Source organism: Salvelinus alpinus, chromosome 2 (assembly GCF_045679555.1).
Source record: "Salvelinus alpinus chromosome 2, SLU_Salpinus.1, whole genome shotgun sequence".
Lineage (NCBI taxonomy): Eukaryota > Metazoa > Chordata > Actinopteri > Salmoniformes > Salmonidae > Salvelinus > Salvelinus alpinus.
The window spans coordinates 103,477,195-103,499,307 of NC_092087.1; the positions used below are offsets into that span (position 1 = coordinate 103,477,195).

General features: G+C 41.3%; 2 protein-coding genes across 2 annotated transcripts; both read right to left on the reverse strand.

Annotated features, from left to right (window-relative positions):
- Window positions 1-6,887: 6,887 nt before the first annotated feature.
- LOC139542040 (zinc finger protein 79-like) lies at window positions 6,888-9,478 on the reverse strand. The gene is made up of 2 exons (XM_071347021.1): window positions 9,256-9,478; window positions 6,888-7,207 (listed from the first exon to the last, which is right to left on the reverse strand). Exons 1-2 carry the CDS (start codon window positions 9,476-9,478, stop codon window positions 6,888-6,890), a joined length of 543 nt encoding a protein of 180 aa, XP_071203122.1.
- On the reverse strand, window positions 8,468-16,716 carry LOC139546834 (zinc finger protein ZFP2-like). Its single transcript, XM_071355685.1, has 4 exons — window positions 15,991-16,716; window positions 14,981-15,081; window positions 14,668-14,845; window positions 8,468-10,536 (listed from the first exon to the last, which is right to left on the reverse strand). Exons 1-4 carry the CDS (start codon window positions 16,241-16,243, stop codon window positions 9,515-9,517), a joined length of 1,554 nt encoding a protein of 517 aa, XP_071211786.1. The 5' UTR covers window positions 16,244-16,716; the 3' UTR covers window positions 8,468-9,514.
- Between the last annotated feature and the right edge of the window lie 5,397 nt (window positions 16,717-22,113).

Here is a 22,113-nt window from a genome sequence, read left to right on the forward strand (position 1 = left end):
AATTTATACAGTAGGAAACGGGTGGGTATAATTTGTGGAACGTTCAAACACGAATCTATTCCAAAAACTTCGTAAATGACAAGGATGCCAACAAACAACGCATACAAAGTAGCATGATCAATTCACCTAGCTAACTAGCTGCCAAAAGGGCATCAACTCACCATGTAGCTTATTCTCAATGTTTGTCCATAGGCTGCCAGAGTGAGGACAGATGTTTTTCGGAATAAACGTGGTGAGTAAATGTAATAGTATAACTTTACGTCCATCCCCTCGCCCCGACCCGGGCGCGAACCAGGGACCCTCTGCACACATCAACAACAGTCACCCACGAAGCGTCGTTACCCATCGCTCCACAAAAGCCGCGGCCCTTGCAGAGCAAGGGGAAACACTACTTCTAGGTTTCAGAGCAAGTGATGTAACTGATTGAAACGCTATTAGCGCGTACCCGCTAACTAGTTAGCCATTTCACAGCTTTTAAGACAGTACTCACTGGTGATAATCTGATATTCTGTCTCCTCCTCTTTCACTCCAAAAACGTCTCCCATCTTCACCTTTATTGAGATAGCCTCCTCTTCCTCCTTTTTCATTCTGAAAGGTTCTTTCTCTTCTTTCTTCACTATAACAGCCTCTTCTTCCTTCACTATAACAGCCTCCTCTTCCTCCTTTTTCATTCTGAAAGGTTCTTTCTCTTCTTTCACTGTTATACCCTCCTCTTCTTCTTCCACAACAATGTTCAGCGCCAGAGCTTCTTTCTCCGTACAGCAGGCATCCTCTTCTTTAGCAGGGGATGAGTAGTTTAGCGAGCTCATGGTCAGGGATGTTAGCTAGCGAGTTAGCATTAGAGACTAGCCTAGTGCTAGGCTCAGCATCAATCTTTAACAAGTTTGCAAATTGAACAGGCAAATTAGGTTAAAATTAACCAGTTAATACGTCAACAGAATTGTGTTTACAACACTGAGATTAGCTAATGTACATTAACATGGTCTAAAGCGTCAATCTTTCAGTTTTATGTTGGCTAGCAAGCTACCGAGGTGGTTGAAAGAGTAGCCGTGTTATTGTTCCTGAAGAAGCGTCCCGTCCAGTAAATTATACGTCACGCAAGAAGCATCACCTGAAAGATTGCACATCCGCCTTCTGCTGACTGGAGTGGGTAACGCAGTTTGGAAACAAGTTACTACACTTTTTGTATTGGAAAGAACGTCATAATAATTGAACAATAAGCTGATGTTTTTTCTCTTACGTCTTACAAATAATACTTTCCTGTACACAGACGTAGAAGCTTAATATGAACATGTGGATGATGAATAAATACTTCCATGAATAGGTAGTGTGTTAAAGCACATTTGCTCTTTTCATTTTTCACATTCGTTTTTATCTAGATGTGACCATACTACTCCCTTAAAGCCACGCTCTATAAGATACAAATCATCCTGTAAACAACAGAGCAAATACGGTGAAGCATTTTGGTGGCAGCATCATGCTGTGGGGTTGTTTTTCAGCGGCAGGAACTGGGAGACTAGTCATGATCGAGGGAAAGATGAACAGAGCAAATGTATTCTTATTTTGAATCCCAGCCGCCGTAGGAGGCCTTTCCTTCTTTTAGTAGGCCGTCATTGTAAATAAGAATTTGTTCTTAACTGACTTGCCTAGTTAAATAAAGGTTAAATAATAAATAAATAAAATAAAAATAAAATACAGAGAGATCATTGATGAAAACCTGCTCCAGAGCACTCAGGACCTCAGACTGGGACAAAGGTTCACCTTCCAACAGAACAACAACCCTAAGCACACAGACAAGACAACGCAGAAGTGGCTTCGGGACAAGTCTCTGAATGTCCTTGAGTGGCCCAGCCAGAGCCTGGACTTGAACCCGATCTAACGTCTCTGGAGAGACCTGGAAATAGCTATGCAGCGACGCTCCCCATCCAACCTGGCAGAGAAGAATGTGAGAAAAATACAGGTGTACCCAAGAATACTCGAGGCTGTAATTGCTGCCAAAGGTGCTTCAACAAAGTACTGAGTAAAGGGTCTGAATACTTATGTAAATGTTATATTTCAGTTTTTAATTATAAAATACATTTGCAAAAATGTCTAAAACCCTGTCTTTGCTTTATCATTAAGGGGTGTTGTGTGTAGATTGAAGAGGAACACATCCCAATTTAATCAATTTTAGAATATGGCTGTAACATAACAGAATGTGGAAAAAGTCAAGAGGTCTGAATACCTCCCGAATGCAATGTAAGTGATTGTGGTGCTGTATGTAGACCAGAATATCAGGAACAGGCTGGATGTGAGAAGGAGGGTGGCATCTCACTGCCATTCTGCATTGGTGTATGTAGACCAGAATATCAGGAACAGGCTGGATGTGAGAAGGAGGGTGGCATCTCACTGCCATTCTGCATTGGTGTATGTAAACCAGAATATCAGGAACAGGCTGGATGTGAGAAGGAGGATGGCATCTCACTGCCATTCTGCATTCAGGAAGTAAACTGAAAATGCCAATTCTCTTCTATGGTTTTCAATGAAAAATATGTGGAATTTGGTTAACTTTCTGAATTGACTGGAATTCAAATGGAATTGACTCCGATCCTGGTTTTATTGCAAAGCTGTCAACGTCATCATTTAGTCAATCGATGTTATAATGTATAACGCTCACAGATGTGCTTGTTCTCATTCAGAGTACATTTTCTAATTGAATAACAGAATAGAAGAAAAACATTTTATTATACACCTGAATAACTTTCGACATGGACAACCTGGTTGATTCTCTGCTCAACAACACTGATCGAGTCAAACTTTGCTGTGTGTCCAGGCTGTCACTTCTGTCATCAGCTACTAACACCAGTGCTGCACCTTTGTCCTTGAGAGACTGGATGACGGCTGCCTGCTCCCTCTTCCATAGTGACAACACTGATGGCTCAACATGGGTTTCTGAGAGACTGGATTACGGCGTCCTGCTCCCTCTTCCATAGTGACAACACTGATGGCTCAACATGGGTTTCTGAGAGACTGGATGACGGCTTCCTGCTCCCTCTTCCATAGTGACAACACTGATGGCTCAACATGGGTTTCTGAGAGACTGGATGACGGCTTCCTGCTCCCTCTTCCATAGTGACAACACTGATGGCTCAACATGGGTTTCTGAGAGACTGGATGATGGCTGCCTGCTCCCTCTTCCATAGTGACAACACTATTTTCATTCCCACAGCCTTCATCACCGTCCATGGCACCTTCGCTGCACATCAGACAAGTTCTGAAGAGTTCCAGAAGCTGTGATTGAAACATGATGTACTTCATCTCCTTGTTAGGAGCAGAGTTTCAGACTCTCTGAAATAATATTATTAGTGGCAATACATCAACAGCACAAAGTTAATATGTTACTATGTCCAGTAATGGCACCACCACCCATCAGCCCATTCTCTTCTTGATGTCAAAGCTGCAGTGTATTATTGCTATAGGAGTTTATGATTAATAATCCTATTCATTTCAAGCCCCACTAAGATGTCACCATACTATTCATTTAAAGCCCCTCTGTCAGATAAAAATCATCAGAGTGGGAAACCAACTGAAATGGAAACAATGGAGCAAATGTATCACTATCAGAGGGGTGTATTATGACATCATATAGGACTACTCAGACATTCCAAATATAACTTGATTATCAGAGGGGTGTATTATGACATCCTATAGAACTACTCAGACATTCCAAATATCACTTGATTATCAGAGGGGTGTATTATGACATCAGATAGAACTACTCAGACATTCCAAATCAGGCTTCATCCATATCATGAAGGTGGATATTTATTTAATTTTTTATTTCACCTTTATTTTACCAGGTAGGCAAGTTGAGAACAAGTTGTCATTTACAACTGCGACCTGGCCAAGATAAAGCAAAGCAGTTTGACACATATAACAACACAGAGTTACACATGGAGTAAAACAAACATACAGTCAATAATACAGTAGAAAAATAAGTCTATATTCAATGTGAGCAAATGAGGTGAGATAAGGGAGGTAAAGGCAATAAATAGGCCATGGTGGCGAAGTAAATACAATATAGCAAATAAAACACTGGAATGGTAGATTTGACAGTAGATGAGTGTGCAAAGTAGAAATACTGGGGTGCAAAGGAGCACAATAAATAAATAAATACAGTAGGGGAAGTGGTAGTGGTTTGGGCTATTTATAGATGGGCTATGTACAAGTGCAGTGATCTGTGAGCTGCTCTGACAGCTGGTGCTTTAAAGCTAGTGAGGGAGATAAGTGTTTCCAGTTTCAGAGATTTTTGTAGTTCTTTCCAGTCATTGGCAGCAGAGAACTGGAAGGAGAGGCGGCCAAAGGAGGAATTGGCTTTGGGGGTGACAAGTGAGATATACCTGCTGGAACGCGTGCTACGGGTGGGTGCAGCTATGGTGAACAGCGAGCTGAGATAAGGGGGGACTTTACCTAGCAGGGTCTTGTAGATGACCTGGAGCCAGTGGGTTTGGCGACGAGTATGAAGCGAGGACCAGCCAACGAGAGTGTACAGGTCGCAGTGGTGGGTAGTATATGGGGCTTTGGTGACAAAACGGATGGCACTGTGATAGACTGCATCCAATTTATTGAGTTGGGTATTGGAAGCTATTTTGTAAATGACATCGCCAAAGTCGAGGATCGGTAAGATGGTCAGTTTTACGAGGGTATGTTTGGCAGCATGAGTGAAGGATGCTTTGTTGCGAAATAGGAAGCCAATTCTAGATTTAACTTTGGATTGGAGATGTTTTATGTGAGTTTGGAAGGAGAGTTTACAGTCTAACCAGACACCTGGGTATTTGTAGTTTTCCACATATTCTAAGTTAGAACCGTCCAGAGTAGTGATGCTGAACGGGCGAGCAGGTGCAGGCAGCGATCGTTTGAAGAGCATGCATTTAGTTTTCCTTGTATTTAAGAGCAGTTGGAGACCACGGAAGGAGAGTTGTATGGCATTGAAACTAATGTACCACTATCAGAGGGGTGTATTATGACATCAGATAGAACTACTCAGACATTCCAAATATCACTTGATTATCAGAGGGGTGTATTATGACATCAGATAGAACTACTCAGACATTCCAAATATCACTTGATTATCAGAGGGGTGTATTATGACATCAGATAGAACTACTCAGACATTCCAAATCAGGCTTCATCCATATCATGAAGGTGGCTATTGATCCAACCATTTCAAAAGTAATGACCGGGCTGACGGAAACAGGATCTGCACAAGTTGTTAGTAGTCTTTTTGTGTCAGTAAAACATGTCTAAGCGAGAAATGGCTGTGGAAACGGCTTTATAAGCAAACGTGTCTATAATAACTGTATTGTCTCTTTGTCTTAGCTCTTATTACTTATTTATATCATAAGACTCCGCATACAAGGAATGGAACTGCAGCTTCACATTTACTAAAACGAGTTAGAACCAGATTAACATAGAACAACACTGCGCATGACCAAGGCTGCTCCGTTCTTAAAGGGGACATCAGTAATTAACAGAACATTCCTTCTCTTATTCAATCAGACTTTACCAAACCACAACTGAAACATGTCCCAGAACTTGTTGTAGTTGTTTTGCATCTTTTAATTTGAACTTGATCAATTAGTTTTTGTGTGTGTTTGTTTATAAGTCCAGTCTGTCTGGTGGACGGTGCCTTCGTTCTGGGTAGCACCTTGGATTGAAAAGTGAAATTTGTAAGGCTTCTTTCTCCCTGTGTGTATACGCTCATGAGCTTTCTGCTTCCCTAACTCCGTAAAACTCCTTCCACACTGAACGCAATGGTATGGCTTCTCCCCTGTGTGTATTTCACTCATGATATTTCATGTTTCCTAACATGTTAAAACTCTTTCCACAATGGGAGCAGTGGTACATCCCTGTTAGTGACCATTTATCCTTTGCCAAGATAATCCATCCACCTGACAGGTGTGGCATATCAAGAATCTGATTAAACAGCATTATCATTACACATGTGCACCTTGTGCCAGGGACAATAAAAGGCCACAAAAATGTGCAGTTCTGTCACACAACACAGCGGGCAATTGGCATGCTGACTGCAGGAATGTCCATTGAGGTGGTTGCCAGGGGATTTTATGGACAGCACCAGTCAAAAGTTTGGACACACCTACTCATTCAAGGGTTTTTCTTTATTTTCACTATGAAATAACACATATGGAATCAGTAACCAAAAAAAGTGTTAAATAAATCAAAATATATTTTAGATTCTTCAAACTTGCCACCTTTTTTGCCTTGATGACAGCTTTGCACACTCTTGGCATTCTCTCAACCAGCTTCACCTGGAATGCTTTTCCAACAGTCTTGTAGGAGTTCCAACACATGCTGATAATGCTGTTGGCCACTTTTCCTAACCTCTGCGGTCCAATTCATCCCAAACCAGCTCAATTGGATTGAGGTCAGGTGATTGTGGAGGCCAGGTCATCTGATGCAGCACTCCAACACTCTCCTTCTTTGTCAAATAGCCCTTACACAGCCTGGAGGTGTGTTGGGTCATTGTCCTGTTGAAAAACAAATGATAGTCCCACTAAGCCCAAAACAGATGGGATATCGCTGCAGAATGCTGTTGTGGCCATGCTGGTTAAGTGTGCCATTAACTCAAAATAAAATCACTGACAGTGTCAACAGCAAAGCACCCACACACCTCCTCCTCTATGCTTCACGGTGGGAACCCCACATGCGGAGATCATCCGTTCACCTACTCTGCATCTCACAAAGACATGGCGGTTGGAATTAAATTTGGACTCATCTGTCCCACCATGTATTGGGAATTCTCCTGTCCTATGTCCTACTGTTCAGAGGCCTACATCTGTCCTATGTCCTACTGTTCAGAGGCCTACATCTTTCCTATGTCCTACTGTTCAGAGGCCTACACCCTTACCTCCTGTGTGGTTTATCTCATGTCTTCTCAGGTTACCCAACTCCTTAAAACTCTTTTCACACTGGGAGCAGTGGTAAAGCTTCTCCCCTGTGTGTATTCTCTCATGTGTTTTCAGGTTACATAACTGGGCAAAACTTTTTCCACACTGGGAGCAGTGGTAAGGCTTTTCTCCTGTATGTATTCTCTCATGTTGTTTCAGGTCCCGTAACTGTTTAAAACCCTTTCCACAGTGGGAGCAGTGGTGTCCTCTTGCTGGTTTGGACGTCTCTGGCTCTGGTTCCTCGTAGTCTGGTCTTTCTCCTGTCAAAGACAAACAGAGTGTTTATTTAAATAGAGACCCGAATGAAACCTCCACATGATAAAACGGCCTTGCTACGAGGGTAAATCCTAATCAGATCCCTCAATAATCTGAGGCCAGTTTTAATCTTTGTGTGATTTTAAAACAAATGTTGTAGAGCTTCCTGGTAATTACTGATATGTTTACATTACTTATTTTATTCATTCTGTTTTTACAAGTCAGAACACAAAAATTAAACAGTTCTAGGACACTCAAGACACAGACATCGCTGGATTCCTATCGAGTAGGTGGTTCTTAATATATAACCTTCATAGCTGTATGATACAGAATCCAACCTACACACTTCCTTAAACCAAAAATAAGTAAAGTAATTTTAAGTGGAAGTCTAAAACTTGTTTTTACGTTGAAGACACAAAGCACATCAGTAACATCTCCCCGTTGTCGAAAGGGTTCGAAACGCTATTGAAAAGGCCAATTTATTTAGACGTTCACAAATGTTCAACATTTTGACTAAATGCTGGACTTTGACTGTGGTACATCACCTCCCCAGTCAACCTATTCTGTGTATTGAACATTAATATTGGACAGCATTCATATTGAACAGCCTTACCTATATAGTAGCACCACCACCCATCAGCCCATTCTCTTCTTGATGTCAAAGCTGCAGTGTATTGTATATGTAGGAGTTCATGATTAATAATCCCATTTATTTCAAGCCCCACTAAGATGTCACCATAATATTCCTTTAAAGCCCCCTCTGTTATATATAAATCATCAGAGTGGGAAACCAACTGACATGGAAACAATGGAGCAAATGTGTCACTATCAGAGTATTATGACATTATATAGAACTACTCAGACATTCCAAATATCATATGATTATCAGAGGGGTGTATTATGACATCAGATAGAACTACTCAGACATTCCAAATCAGGCTTCATCAAGGTGGATATTGATCCAACCATTTCAAAAGTAATGACCAGGCTGATGGAAACAGGATATGCCTTTACAATTTTATAAAAGCCGACAGACGATATGTTAGTTCGTTTTACATGGTGGGGTCTTTTTGTGTCAGTAAAAATGTTTAAGTCATCACGTGGATTTGTTTTGTTGAAATGACGTGGAAACAACGTTTATTCAACCAGTGGGAGGCTTGTAAATGACCCCAGGAAAGTGGAACGAGGAACTCTTCATTGAGACAATAATAAACAGCAAAGAGTTGTGGTGGACATTATAAAATAAGGATCTGCTGGAGTCCAAGTCAAACCAAGATTCTTTATTTCTGAGCTCAGAGAGAATAACAGTTACACAGCGCAGTGTAGACAGTCTGAATTCTGAAGCATTGGGTGATGAGCACATATCTTTATAGTTTCCTGTTCCTGGGAGGGACTTTATTCATACAAGGACACAGGTGCAGCTGGTTTGCAACACAGAATGATACTCCCAAGAACAGGAGATTATAATAGGACAGTTTCACAAGGTTAGTCACATACTCAGTTATGTGGACACATACAATTAACGTTTTCCATTACAGAGTCTGAACATTTTCATGTCATTAAATCATCAGTGGGCCAGCAATGCAAATGTAAACAATGGAACAAATGCATCACATCCAAATATCACTGTATTATCTGTAGTGCTGGAGGAATGTTTAAGAAAATGACCATTTAAAACAAGGAACCTGATCTTCCTTATATTCAAACTGACAGACTCCATATTAAATTCATGTTTTCTAATAAAAACAAACAAATATGTTTGAGTATACCTTGTACCATTTAATTTCATACGGTAAAAACAAGTAAACACATGATCAGTCAACAATATAAGACAATGGGAGCACTGTGTATGTTCTCTGATGAATTTTAAGTCAATGAGATGTGAAATATCAATATACAAGTAATTCTTCTCTTCTGTGTGGATTCTCTCATGACGTTCAAGTGACTGTGATGAGTAATATGTTTTCCCAGTCTGAGCAATTTCTAAGCCTTCTCCTCTGTGTGTAGTCTCATGTGTTCTTTCAGGCTTCCTAAATGGGCAAAAACTTTGCACCCTGGGAGGAGTGGTAAGGCTTCTGCCCTCTGTGTATTTTCTCATGTTGGTTCAGGTTGTTTTTCTGGTTAAAACTCTTTCCACACATGGAGCAGTGGTAAGGCTTCTCCCCTGTGTGTATTCTCTCATGTTGTTTCAGCTCCCCTGACTGGCTGAAACACTTTCCACACTGGGAGTAGTGGTAAGGCTTCTCCCCTGTGTGTATTCTCTCGTGTTGGTTCATGTTTCCTTTCTGGCTGAAACATTGTCCACACTTGGATCAGTGGTAAGGCTTCTCCCCTGTGTGTATTCTCTTGTGTTTGTTCAGGTGTGCTTTCTGTCTGAAACACTGTCCACACTGGGAGCAGTGGTAAGGCTTCTCCCCCGTGTGTATTCTCTCGTGAGCTTTAAGGGTTCCTAAAAGCGTAAAACTCTTTCCACACTGGGAGCAGTGGTAAGGCTTCTCCCCTGTGTGTATTCTCTCGTGTTGTTTCAGCTCCCCTGACTGGCAGAAACACTTTCCACACTGGGAGCAGTGGTAAGGCTTCTCCCCTGTGTGTATTCTCTCGTGCCGTTTCAGTAGCCCTGGCTGATTGAAACACTTTCCACACTGGGTGCAGTGGTAAGGCTTCCCCCTTGTGTGTATTCTCTCATGCTGTTTCTTCTCCCCTGTGTGTATTCTCTCGTGCCGTTTCAGATGCCCTGGCTGATTGAAACACTTTCCACACTGGGTGCAGTGGTAAGGCTTCTCCCTTGTGTGTATTCTCTCATGAGCTTTAAGGTTTCCTAAAACCTTAAAACTCTTTCCACACTGGGAGCAGTGGTAAGGCTTCTCCCCTGTGTGTATTCTCTCGTGTTGGGACAGGCTTCCTTTCTGGCTGAAACACTGTGCACACTGGGAGCAGTGGTAAGGCTTCTCCCCTGTGTGTATTCTCTCATGTTGTTTCAGGTCCCCTGAACGGCTGAAGCACTTTCCACACTGGGAGCAGTGGTAAGGCTTCTCCCCTGTGTGTATTCTCTCATGAGCTTTAAGGGTTCCTAAACGCTTAAAACTCTTTCCACACTGGGAGCAGTGGTAAGGCTTCTCCATTGTGTGTATTCTCTCGTGTTGGGTCAGGCTTCCTTTCTGGCTGAAACACTGTGCACACTGGGAGCAGTGGTAAGGCTTCTCCCCTGTGTGTATTCTCTCATGTTTTTTCAGGTCCCATAACCGGTTACAACCCTTTCTACAGTGGGAGCACTGGTGTCGTCTTGCTGGTTCGGACATCCCTGGCTCTGGTTCCTCTGAGTCTGGTCTTTCTCCTGCCAAAGACACTGTGTTATTTTTAAATAGAGACCCGAATGAAACCTCCACATGATAAAACAACCTTGCTACGAGGGTAAATCCTAAATCAGATCTCTCAATAACCTGAGGCCAGTTTTAACAATTATAGTGTGATTTTAAAACAAATGTAGAGCTTCCTGGCAATTACTGCTATGTTTACATTACTTATTTTATTCATCCTGTTTTACAAGTCAGAACACAAACTAGACAGTTATAGGACACTGAAGACACAGACGTCGCTAGATTCCAATCAAGCAGGTGGTTCTAAATATATAACTTTCATAGCTGTATGATACAGAATGTGACCTACACACTTCCTTAAACATAAAATAACTAAAGAAGTAATTTTGTGTGGAAGTCCAAAACTTGTTTTTACGTCGAAAATACAAAGCACAAGATACAAAGCACTTGAACTTTGTGAAGCGTTTATTTGGGCTGCAATTTCTAAGGCTGGTAACTCTAATGAACTTATGCATCAGAAGTAACTCTGGGCTTTCCATTCCTGTGATGGTCCTTAAAGTAATGATGGACTGTTGTTTCTCTTTGCTTATTTGAGCTGTTCTTGACATAATATGAACTTTGTCTTTTACCCAATAGGGCTATCTTCTGTATACCACCCCTACCTTGTCACAACACAACTGATTGGCTCAAACACATTAAAATCTAGCCACCGTGTCAGATTTCAAAAAGGCTTTACGGCAAAAGCAAACCATGCGATTATCTGAGGACAGCACCCCATCAAACAAACACATGACAATCATATTTCAATCCGCCAGTTGCGATACAAAACTCAGAAATAACTATATAATTTGTGCCTTAAGTTTGAAGAGCTTCTTCTGTTGGGACTCCAATATGTCCCATAAACATCACAAATGGTCCTTTTGTTCAATTAATTCCATCGTTATATCTCCAAAATGTCCATTTATTTGGCAAGTTTGATAAAAAAAAACACAGGTTCCAACTCAACCAGCATGACTACAAATATCTAATAAGTTAAGTTACCTGTAAACGCTGTCCAAACATTTCAAACAACTTTCCTAATCCAACTTTAGGTATTTTAAAATGTAAATAATCGAGAAAATTTAAGATGGGATAAACTGTGTTCAATACCGGATAAAAACAACGTGAAGCGCGTGACCTGGAGCGCGCATCAAAACATTAGAGAGCACTAGGCTGGACCCTCGTTCTGAATAGCCGAACTTCTTCATTTCTCTTAAGAAAAACATCAACCAATTTCTAAAGACTGTTGACATCTAGAGGAAGCAATAGGAACTGCAACCAAGTGCCACAGAAAAGTGCCACACAAAGCCATTTGAAAACAGAGTCCCCTCAACAACAAAAAAATCCTCCTGGATGGTTTGTCTTCGGGGTTTCACCTGCCAAATAAGTTCTGTTATACTCACAGACAGTATTTTAACAGTTTTAGAAACTTTAGAGTGTTTTCTATCCAAATCTACCAATTATATGCATATCCTAGCTTCTGGGACTGAGTAGCAGGCAGTGTACTTTGGGCACGCTTTTCATCCGGACGTGAAAATACTGCCCCCTATCCCAAACAGGTTAAGGAAAGAAATTCCACAACTTAACTTCTAAAAAGGCACACATGTTAATTGAAATACATTTCAGGTGACTACCTCATGATGCTACAGTCCTCCTTTAAGACTCCATGCTACAGTCCTCCTTTAAGACTCCATAATGTTTCATCATTAGATGCTACAGTCCTCCTTTAGAATGTGTCTGGAAGCGCTACTCTATCTATTCTACTCTCATCCTTTCGGTTTTAATCATATTTATGATAATAATGTTATAATAGGTAATAACTAACTTTAATAACTAGGGTTAATACCTGCCTGGCGCCCCAACAAAATATTTATCTTTACCCCCCTCTAACAATACCGCTACAGAATTAGCATAGTAGAACATGTAACTTAAGGTCATCTGAAATATTTAGGACTAACTAATTCTTTGCCACCCATTCTGAAACTAACTGCAGCTCTATGTTGAGTGTTGCAGAGATTTCAGTTGCTGTGGTAGCTGACGTGTACAGTGTTGAGTCATCCGCATACATAGACACACTGGCTTAACTCAAATGTCATTGGCATGTTGTTGGTAAAGATTGGAAAAAAGAAGGTGCCAAACAGCTGCCCTGGGGAATTCCTGATTCTACCTTGATTTTGTTGTACAGGCTTCCATTAAAGAACACTGTGTTCTGTTAGACAGGTAGCTCTGGGGCGGCAGGTAGCCTAGTGGTTAGAGTGGTAGGCAAACATTGCTGGATCGAATCCCCGAGCTGACAAGGTAAAACTCTGTCGTTCTGCCCCTGAACAAGGCAGTCCTAGGCCGTCATTGAAAAAAAAAATTGTTCTTAACTGACTTGCCTAGTTAAATAAAGTTTACATTTAAAAAAAAGCTCTTTATCCACAATATAGCAGGGGGTGTAAAGCCATACGTTTTTCTCAGCAGCAGACTATGATCGATACTGTCAAAAGCCGCACTGAAGTCTAACAAAACAGACCCAACAATATTTTTATCATCAATTTCTCTCAGCCAATCAGTCATTTGTAAGTGCTGTGCTTGTTGAATAAACTTCCCTATAAGCTGAAAGTCTCAATTTGTTTACTGTAAAATAGCATTGTATCTGGCCAAACAACATTTATTTTTTTAAATGTAAGGGTTGGTAACAGGTTGATTGGTCGGCTATTTAAGCCAGTAAAGGGAGCTTTACTATTCTTGGGTAGTGGAATGACTTTAGCTTCCCTCCAGGCCTGAGGGAACACACTTTCTAGTAGGCTTAAATTAAAGACAAGGCAAATAGGAGTGGCAATATCGGCCGCTATTATCCTCAATCATTTTCCATCCACGTTGTCAGACACCAGTGACACGTCATTGTTGATTTTTTTGCCCAAAATGTAATTGAAGATGCACCAAAGATTTTTACAATCATTCTTCATGTCATTTATCTTTGTTTCATAGTGTAGTTTGTTCTTTTTATTCAGTTTAGTCACATGATTTCTCAATTTGCAATAGGTTTGCCAATCAGTTATACAGCCAGACCTATTTGCCATCTCTTTTGCCTCCCTCTTCATCATACCATTTTTAAATTCCTCATCAATCCACGTGGATTTAACAGTTTTTACAGCCATCTGTGGATTAGATGAAGGAGGGGTTGAGGTCAGGACAGATTCTCATCAGGGAGATAAAGGTGTGGTATCCTGTTACCCTCTTTACTCTCTTCCTGTGGAACCATAAGATGTAAGGATTGGAGAGAAGGAGGAGTGTCATAAGTGAGATATATATTTGGATGGAACAAATGTTGGGATGTCTGAATTACAGATGTACAGAACCTTTGGGAATAATTAAACTTGGTTAAAGCTTCTCTAGTGTCCGTGAGTTATTTACTGTGGAAAAAAATAACCAAACAACATCAACAACATAGGAATCACTACAAACAATTGTATGACCTCTTATATAGAACAGTAGGCCCAGCCTTTTGGAACTGTGGTTTTCCTAGACATGGCTACTATATTGTGATCACTACATCCGATGAATTTGGATACTGCTTTCAAACAAATTTCTGCAGCATTAGTAAAGATATGATCAAAATATGTTAATGATTTAATTTCTGTACTGTTTGTAACTACCCTGGTAGGTTGATTGATAACCTGAACAAGGTTGACGGCACTGGTTACAGTTTGAAGCTTTCTCTTGAGTGGGCAGCCTGATCACAGCTTTCCTCCAGTATTAGTTAATTCATTAACAGTGTCTGGAGTTTAGTTTGCCTGTTCTACAGTCTTGTAAAGATAGGGGGGTTGACTGGGACAGGCAATGTAACATCCATAATGTTTTAAGAAAAAGTTTTTGTAAAATTTGCACCTTACAACGGATCATTGAAACTTTCTCTCCAAAGCTAACTTTCATCAAGGTTTTATATGGTCTATTGGTTTCTCTCTTTTCATTGGCAGAATCCTTTTTCAGTGTTATGATATTCATAACATCCATATCCACCAGTCTATCTTCCTGTCAACTAACAGAACTCTGCTGGTTGTCCTGGTAACAGATACTAGTGGGCAGATCTATTTTATTTGTTCAAACTAAACTACAACACTTACTTTGATGAGTCAAATCTGATCCTTTCTTCTCTTCTCCTCCTCTCACAGTTCCACTTAGCCCCGTTGTTTTCCTGCAGTCCACCAGCAGCACAGACAACCTCTTCATACCCAGCAGTACGGTGCTACCGGGAGAGGCACGACACGGGGACTCCGGGAGGGAGGAAGGGCTAGTGTTGTCCTGGTAACCATAAAGAGGGGACACAGACACATAACATTATGGATGCTGATGTCACTGTTGTCATGAAGTGCTTTACAGAAACCCAGCCCAGACCCAGATAGAGCAAGCTCTATGCTAGACCAGACCAAGCTGTACCATCTGGTGTTCTGTTCTGGAGAGACTCTTCTCTGACTCGTCAGCATCAGGATGTTGTTGAGGCTCCCCAGAGGATCCACCATAGTCACGTCTCTCTCCTGCTTGAATGACAACATCAAACAGACAGTCAACTTATAACCGTCTATTACAATCATAGGGTCTCAAAAAAATGTTAACTTTCATCATGATTTTTAAATATATTGTTTGTGATGCAAATGTGAAAGGGTGACTTTCACGTATACTTGAGTCATTTTCTATTAAGGTATCTTTACTTATATTCAAGTATGACAATTGGGTACTTTTTCCACCACTGTGATTCATTGGGTCTTACAATAGGCATGAATGTGTCTAAAAAGGGCCTATAAAATATTATTTGTGATGCAAATGTTAAAGGGTCGTTCTACTAAATGGGTGCCTTTTGTGTCCCTTTGATATTTTAAGTAGAAATTATGCACCAATATTGAATTTGAAAAGACTGTTATATTAGATGAGGGGAACTTTAATATAGACCACATGGAGAATTCAATACATCTAATTTAAAAGTCCCCAAAATAAATGTACCAATGGCAGACTGAACCTTTAAGAATGTAAACAGTAGGAAACGGGTGGGTATAATTTGTGGAACGTTCCAACAGGAATCTGTTCCAAAATCTTCGTAAAGTACAAGGATGCCAACAAACGCCGCATACAAAGTAGCATGATCAATTCACCTAGCTAACTAGCTGCCAAAAGGGCATCAACTCACCATGTAGCTTATTCTTAATGTTTGTCCATAGGCTACCAGAGTGAGGACAGACATTTTTCGGAATAAACGTGGTGAGTGAAAAACTTGAAATAGCCCACTCCCTACCCGGTATCCTGTTCTGCCGCTATACAACTGTGTATGCGTTGTTTGTTTGCATCCTTGCTTGAAACATATTCAAGTGTAGAACTTCATTAGAATGCCCCTTAAAACCACACATTAGTTCAACAACTGCATAGTTTGTGCCCATGTTTAAGAAAGTACTCACTGGTGTTAATCGGATCTTCTGTCTCCTCCTCTTTCACTCCCAAAACGTCTTCCATCTTCACCTTTATTGAGATAGCCTCCTCTTCCTCCCTTTTCATTCTGAAAGGTTCTTTCTCTTCTTCCTTCACTATAACAGCCTCCTCTTCCTTCACTATGACAGCCTCCTCTTCCTTCACTATAACAGCCTCTTCTTCCTTCACTATAACAGCCTCTTCTTCCTTCACTATAACAACCTCCTCTTCCTCCTTTTTCATTATGAAAGGTTCTTCCTCTTCTTTCACTGTAATACCCTCCTCTTCTTCTTCCACGACAATGTTCAGCGCCAGAGCTTCTTTCTCCGTACAGCAAACCTCCTCTTCTTTAGCAGGAGGAGTAGTTTAGCGAGCTCATGGTCAAGGATGTTAGCTAGCGAGTTAGCATTAGCGACTAGCCTAGTGCTAGGCTCAGCATCAATCTTTAACAAGTTTGCAAATTGAACAAGCAAATTAGGTTAAAGTTAAACAGTAGATAGGTCAACCGAATTGTGTTTACAACATTGAGATTACATAATTTACATTAACGTGGTCTAAAGCGTCAATCTTTCAGCTTTATGTTGGCTAGCAAGCTACCGAGGTGGATGAAAGAGTAGGCGCGTTGTTGTTGGTGAAGAAGCGTTCCGTCCAGTAAATTATACGTCACGCAAGAAGCATCACCTAAAAGACGCACATCCGCCATCTGCTGACTGGAGTTGGTAACGCAGTTTGGAAACAAGTTACTACACTTTATGTACTGGAAAGAACGTCATAATAATTTAACAATAAGCTGATATATTTTCTCTTACGTCTAACAAATAATACCGTCCTGTACACAGACGTAGAAGCTTAATATGAATATGTAAATGTTGAATAAATACTTATATGAATAGGTAGTGTTTTAATACCGATTTGCTCTGTTCATTTTTCACATTCGTTTTTATCTAGATGTGACCAAACTACTCCCTTAAAGCCACGCTCTATAAGATACAAATCATCCTGTAAACAATAGAGCAAATACGGTGAAGCATTGTGGTGGCAGCGTCATGCTGTGGGGTTGTTTTTCAGCGGCAGGGACTGGGAGACTAGTCATGATCGAATGGAAAGATGAACAGAGCAAATGTACTCTTATTTTGAATCCCAGCCGCCGTAGGATGCCTTTTGCCTTTTAGTAGGCCGTCATTGTAAATAAGAATTTGTTCTTAACTGACTTGCCTAGTTAAATAAAGGATAAATAAAAAATAAATAAAAAATAAAATACAGAGAGATCATTGATGAAAACCTGCTCCAGAGCACTCAGGACCTCAGACTGGGACAAAGGTTCAGCTTCCAACAGAACAATGACCCTAAGCACACAGCCAAGACAACGCAGGAGTGGCTTCGGGACATGTCTCTGAATGTCCTTGAGTGGCCCAGCCAGAGCCTGGACTTGAACCTGATCGAACGTCTCTGGAGAGACCTGAAAATAGCTGTGCAGCGACGCTCCCCATCCAACCTGACAGAGCTTGAGGGGATCTGCAGAGAAGAATGTGAGAAAAATACAGGTGTACCCAAGAATACTCAAGGCTGTGATTGCTGCCAAAGGTGCTTCAACAAAGTACTGAATAAAGGGTCTGAATACTTATGTAAATGTTATATTTCAGTTTTTAATTATAAAATACATTTGCAAAAATGTCTAAAACCCTGTCTTTGCTTTGTCATTAAGGGGTGTTGTGTGTAGATTGATGAGGAAAACATCCCAATTTAATCGATTTTAGAACAAGGCTGTAACATAACAGCATGTGGAAAAAGTCAAGAGGTCTGAATACCTCCCTTATGCAATGTAAGTGATTGTGGTGGTGTATGTAGACCAGAATATCAGGAACAGGCTGGATGTGAGAAGGAGGGTGGCATCTCACTGCCATTCTGCATTGGTGTATGTAGACCAGAATATCAGGAACAGGCTGGATGTGAGAAGGAGGATGGCATCTCACTGCCATTCTGCCTTCAGGAAGTAAACTGAAAATGCCAATTCTCTTCTATGGTTTTCAATGAGGAAAATGTGGAATTTGGTTTACTTTCTGAATTGACTGGAATTGAAATGGAATTGACTCCAACCCTGGTTTTACTACAAAGCTGTCAACGTCATAATTTAGTCAATCGATGTTATAATGCATAACGCTCACAGATGTGCTTGTTCTCAATCAGAGTACATTTTCTAATTGAATAAAACAGAATTAAACAAATAAAATGTATTATGCACCTGAGTATCTTCAACATGGACAATCTGGTTGATTCTCTGCTCAACAACACTGACTGTGAATCAATCTGGTTGATTCTCTGCTCAACAACACTGACTGTGAATCAATCTGGTTGATTCTCTGCTAAACAACACTGACGGTGTCAAACTTTGCTGTGTGTCCAGGCTGTCACTTCTGTCATCAGCTGCCAACACCAGTGCTCCACCTTTGTCCTTGAGAGACTGGATAACGGCTTCCTGCTCCCTCTTCCATAGTGACAACACTGATGGCTCAACATGGGTTTCTGAGAGACTGGATGACGGCTTCCTGCTCCCTCTTCCATAGTGACAACACTGATGGCTCAACATGGGTTTCTGAGAGACTGGATGACGGCTTCCTGCTCCCTCTTCCATAGTGACAACACTGATGGCTCAACATGGGTTTCTGAGAGACTGGATGACGGCTTCCTGCTCCCTCTTCCATAGTGACAACACTGATGGCTCAACATGGGTTTCTGAGAGACTGGATGACGGCTGCCTGCTCCCTCTTCCATAGTGACAACACTGATGGCTCAACATGGGTTTCTGAGAGACTGGATGACGGCTTCCTGCTCCCTCTTCCATAGTGACAACACTGATGGCTCAACATGGGTTTCTGAGAGACTGGATGACGTCTTCCTGCTCCCTCTTCCATAGTGACAACACTGATGGCTCAACATGGGTTTCTGAGAGACTGGATGACGGCTTCCTGCTCCCTCTTCCATAGTGACAACACTGATGGCTCAACATGGGTTTCTGAGAGACTGGATGACGTCTTCCTGCTCCCTCTTCCATAGTGACAACACTGATGGCTCAACATGGGTTTCTGAGAGACTGGATGACGGCTTCCTGCTCCCTCTTCCATAGTGACAACACTGATGGCTCAACATGGGTTTCTGAGAGACTGGATGACGTCTTCCTGCTCCCTCTTCCATAGTGACAACACTGATGGCTCAACATGGGTTTCTGAGAGACTGGATGACGGCTTCCTGCTCCCTCTTCCATAGTGACAACACTGATGGCTCAACATGGGTTTCTGAGAGACTGGATGATGGCTTCCTGCTCCCTCTTCCATAGTGGGAACACTGATGGCTCAACATGGGTTTCTGAGAGACTGGATGACGGCTTCCTGCTCCCTCTTCCATAGTGGGAACACTGATGGCTCAACATGGGTTTCTGAGAGACTGGATGACGGATTCCTGCTCCCTCTTCCATAGTGACAACACTGATGGCTCAACATGGGTTTCTGAGAGACTGGATGACGGCTGCCTGCTCCCTCTTCCATAGTGACAACACTGATGGCTCAACATGGGTTTCTGAGAGACTGGATGATGGCTGCCTGCTCCCTCTTCCATAGTGAGAACACTATTTTCATTCCCACAGCCTTCATCACCGTCCCTGGAGTGTCTTCGCTGCACATCAGACAAGTTCTGAAGAGTTCCAGAAGCTGTGATTGAAACACGATGTACTTCATCTCCTTGTTAGGAGCAGAGTTTCAGACTCTCTGAAATAATAATTATTAGTGGCAATACATCAACATCACAAAGTTAATATGTTACTATGTCCAGTAATGGCACCACCACCCATCAGCCCATTCTCTTCTTGATGTCAAAGCTGCAGTGTATTGTTGCTATAGGAGTTTATGATTAATAATCCAATTTATTTCAAGCTCCACTAAGATGTCACCATGCTATTCATTTAAAGCCCCTCTGTCAGATATAAATCATCAGTGGGAAACCAACTGACATGGAAACAATGGAGCAAATGTATCACTATCAGAGGGGTGTATTATGACATCATATAGAACTACTCAGACATTCCAAATATCACTTGATTATCAGAGGGGTGTATTATGACATCAGATAGAACTACTCAGACATTCCAAATATCACTTGATTATCAGAGGGGTGTATTATGACATCAGATAGAACTACTCAGACATTCCAAATATCACTTGATTATCAGAGGGGTGTATTATGACATCAGATAGAACTACTCAGACATTCCAAATATCACTTGATTATCAGAGGGATGTATTATGACATCATATAGAACTACTCAGACATTCTAAATATCACTTGATTATCAGAGGGGTGTATTATGACATCATATAGAACTACTCAGACATTCCAAATATCACTTGATTATCAGAGGGGTGTATTATGACATCAGATCGAACTACTCAGACATTCCAAATATCACTTGATTATCAGAGGGATGTATTATGACATCATATAGAACTACTCAGACATTCTAAATATCACTTGATTATCAGAGGGGTGTATTATGACATCAGATAGAACTACTCAGACATTCCAAATCAGGCTTCATCCATATCATGAAGGTGGATATTTATTTAATTTTTTATTTCACCTTTATTTAACCAGGTAGGCAAGTTGAGAACAAGTTCTCATTTACAACTGCGACCTGGCCAAGATAAAGCAAAGCAGTTTGACACATAACAACACAGAGTTACACATGGAGTAAAACAAACATACAGTCAATAATACAGTAGAAAAATAAGTCTATATACAATGTGAGCAAATGAGGTGAGATAAGGGAGGTAAAGGCAATAAATAGGCCATGGTGGCAAAGTAAATACAATATAGCAATTAAAATACTGGAATGGTAGATTTTACAGTAGATGAGTGTGCAAAGTAGAAATACTGGGGTGCAAAGGAGCACAATGAATAAATAAATACAGTAGGGGAAGTGGTAGTGGTTTGGGCTATTTATAGATGGGCTATGTACAGGTGCAGTGATCTGTGAGCTGCTCTGACAGCTGGTGCTTTAAAGCTAGTGAGGGAGATAAGTGTTTCCAGTTTCAGAGATTTTTGTAGTTCTTTCCAGTCATTGGCAGCAGAGAACTGGAAGGAGAGGCGGCCAAAGGAGGAATTGGCTTTGGGGGTGACAAGTGAGATATACCTGCTGGAACGCGTGCTACGGGTGGGTGCTGCTATGGTGACCAGTGAGCTGAGATAAGGTGGGGCTTTACCTAGCATAGACTTATAGATTACCTGGAGCCAGTGGGTTTGGCGACGAGTATGAAGCGAGGGCCAGCCAACGAGAGCGTACAGGTCGCAGTGGTGGGTAGTATATGGGGCTTTGGTGACAAAACGGATGGCACTGTGATAGACTGCATCCAATTTGTTGAGTATGGTGTTGGAGGCTATTTTGTAAATGACATCGCCAAAGTCGAGGATCGGTAAGATGGTCAGTTTTACGAGGGTATGTTTGGCAGCATGAGTGAAGGATGCTTTGTTGCGAAATAGGAAGCCAATTCAGATTTAACTTTGGATTGGAGATGTTTTATGTGAGTCTGGAAGGAGAGTTTACAGTCTAACCAGACACCTGGGTATTTGTAGTTGTCCACATATTCTAAGTCAGAACCGCCCAGAGTAGTGATGCTGGACGGGCGAGCAGGTGCCGGCAGCAATCGGTTGAAGAGCATGCATTTAGTTTTACTTGTATTTAAGAGCAGTTGGAGACCACGGAAGGAGAGTTGTACGGCATTGGATATTGATCCAACCATTTCAAAAGTAATGACCGGGCTGGCACAAACAGGATATGCACTTTTATAAATGCCAACAGACAATTCGTTAGTTTGTTTGACAAGTTGTTAGTTGTCTTTTTTTGTCAGTAAAAATGTATAAGCGAGAAATGGAGGTGGAAACGGCTTTATAAGCAAATATTTCTGTAATAATTGTAGTGTCTTAGCTCTTACTACTTATTTATATCATAAGTAAGACTCTGCATACAAGGAATGGAACTGCAGCTTCACATTTACTAAAACGAGTTAGTACCAGATTAACATAGAACAACACTGCGCATGACCAAGGGTGCTCCGTTCTTAAAG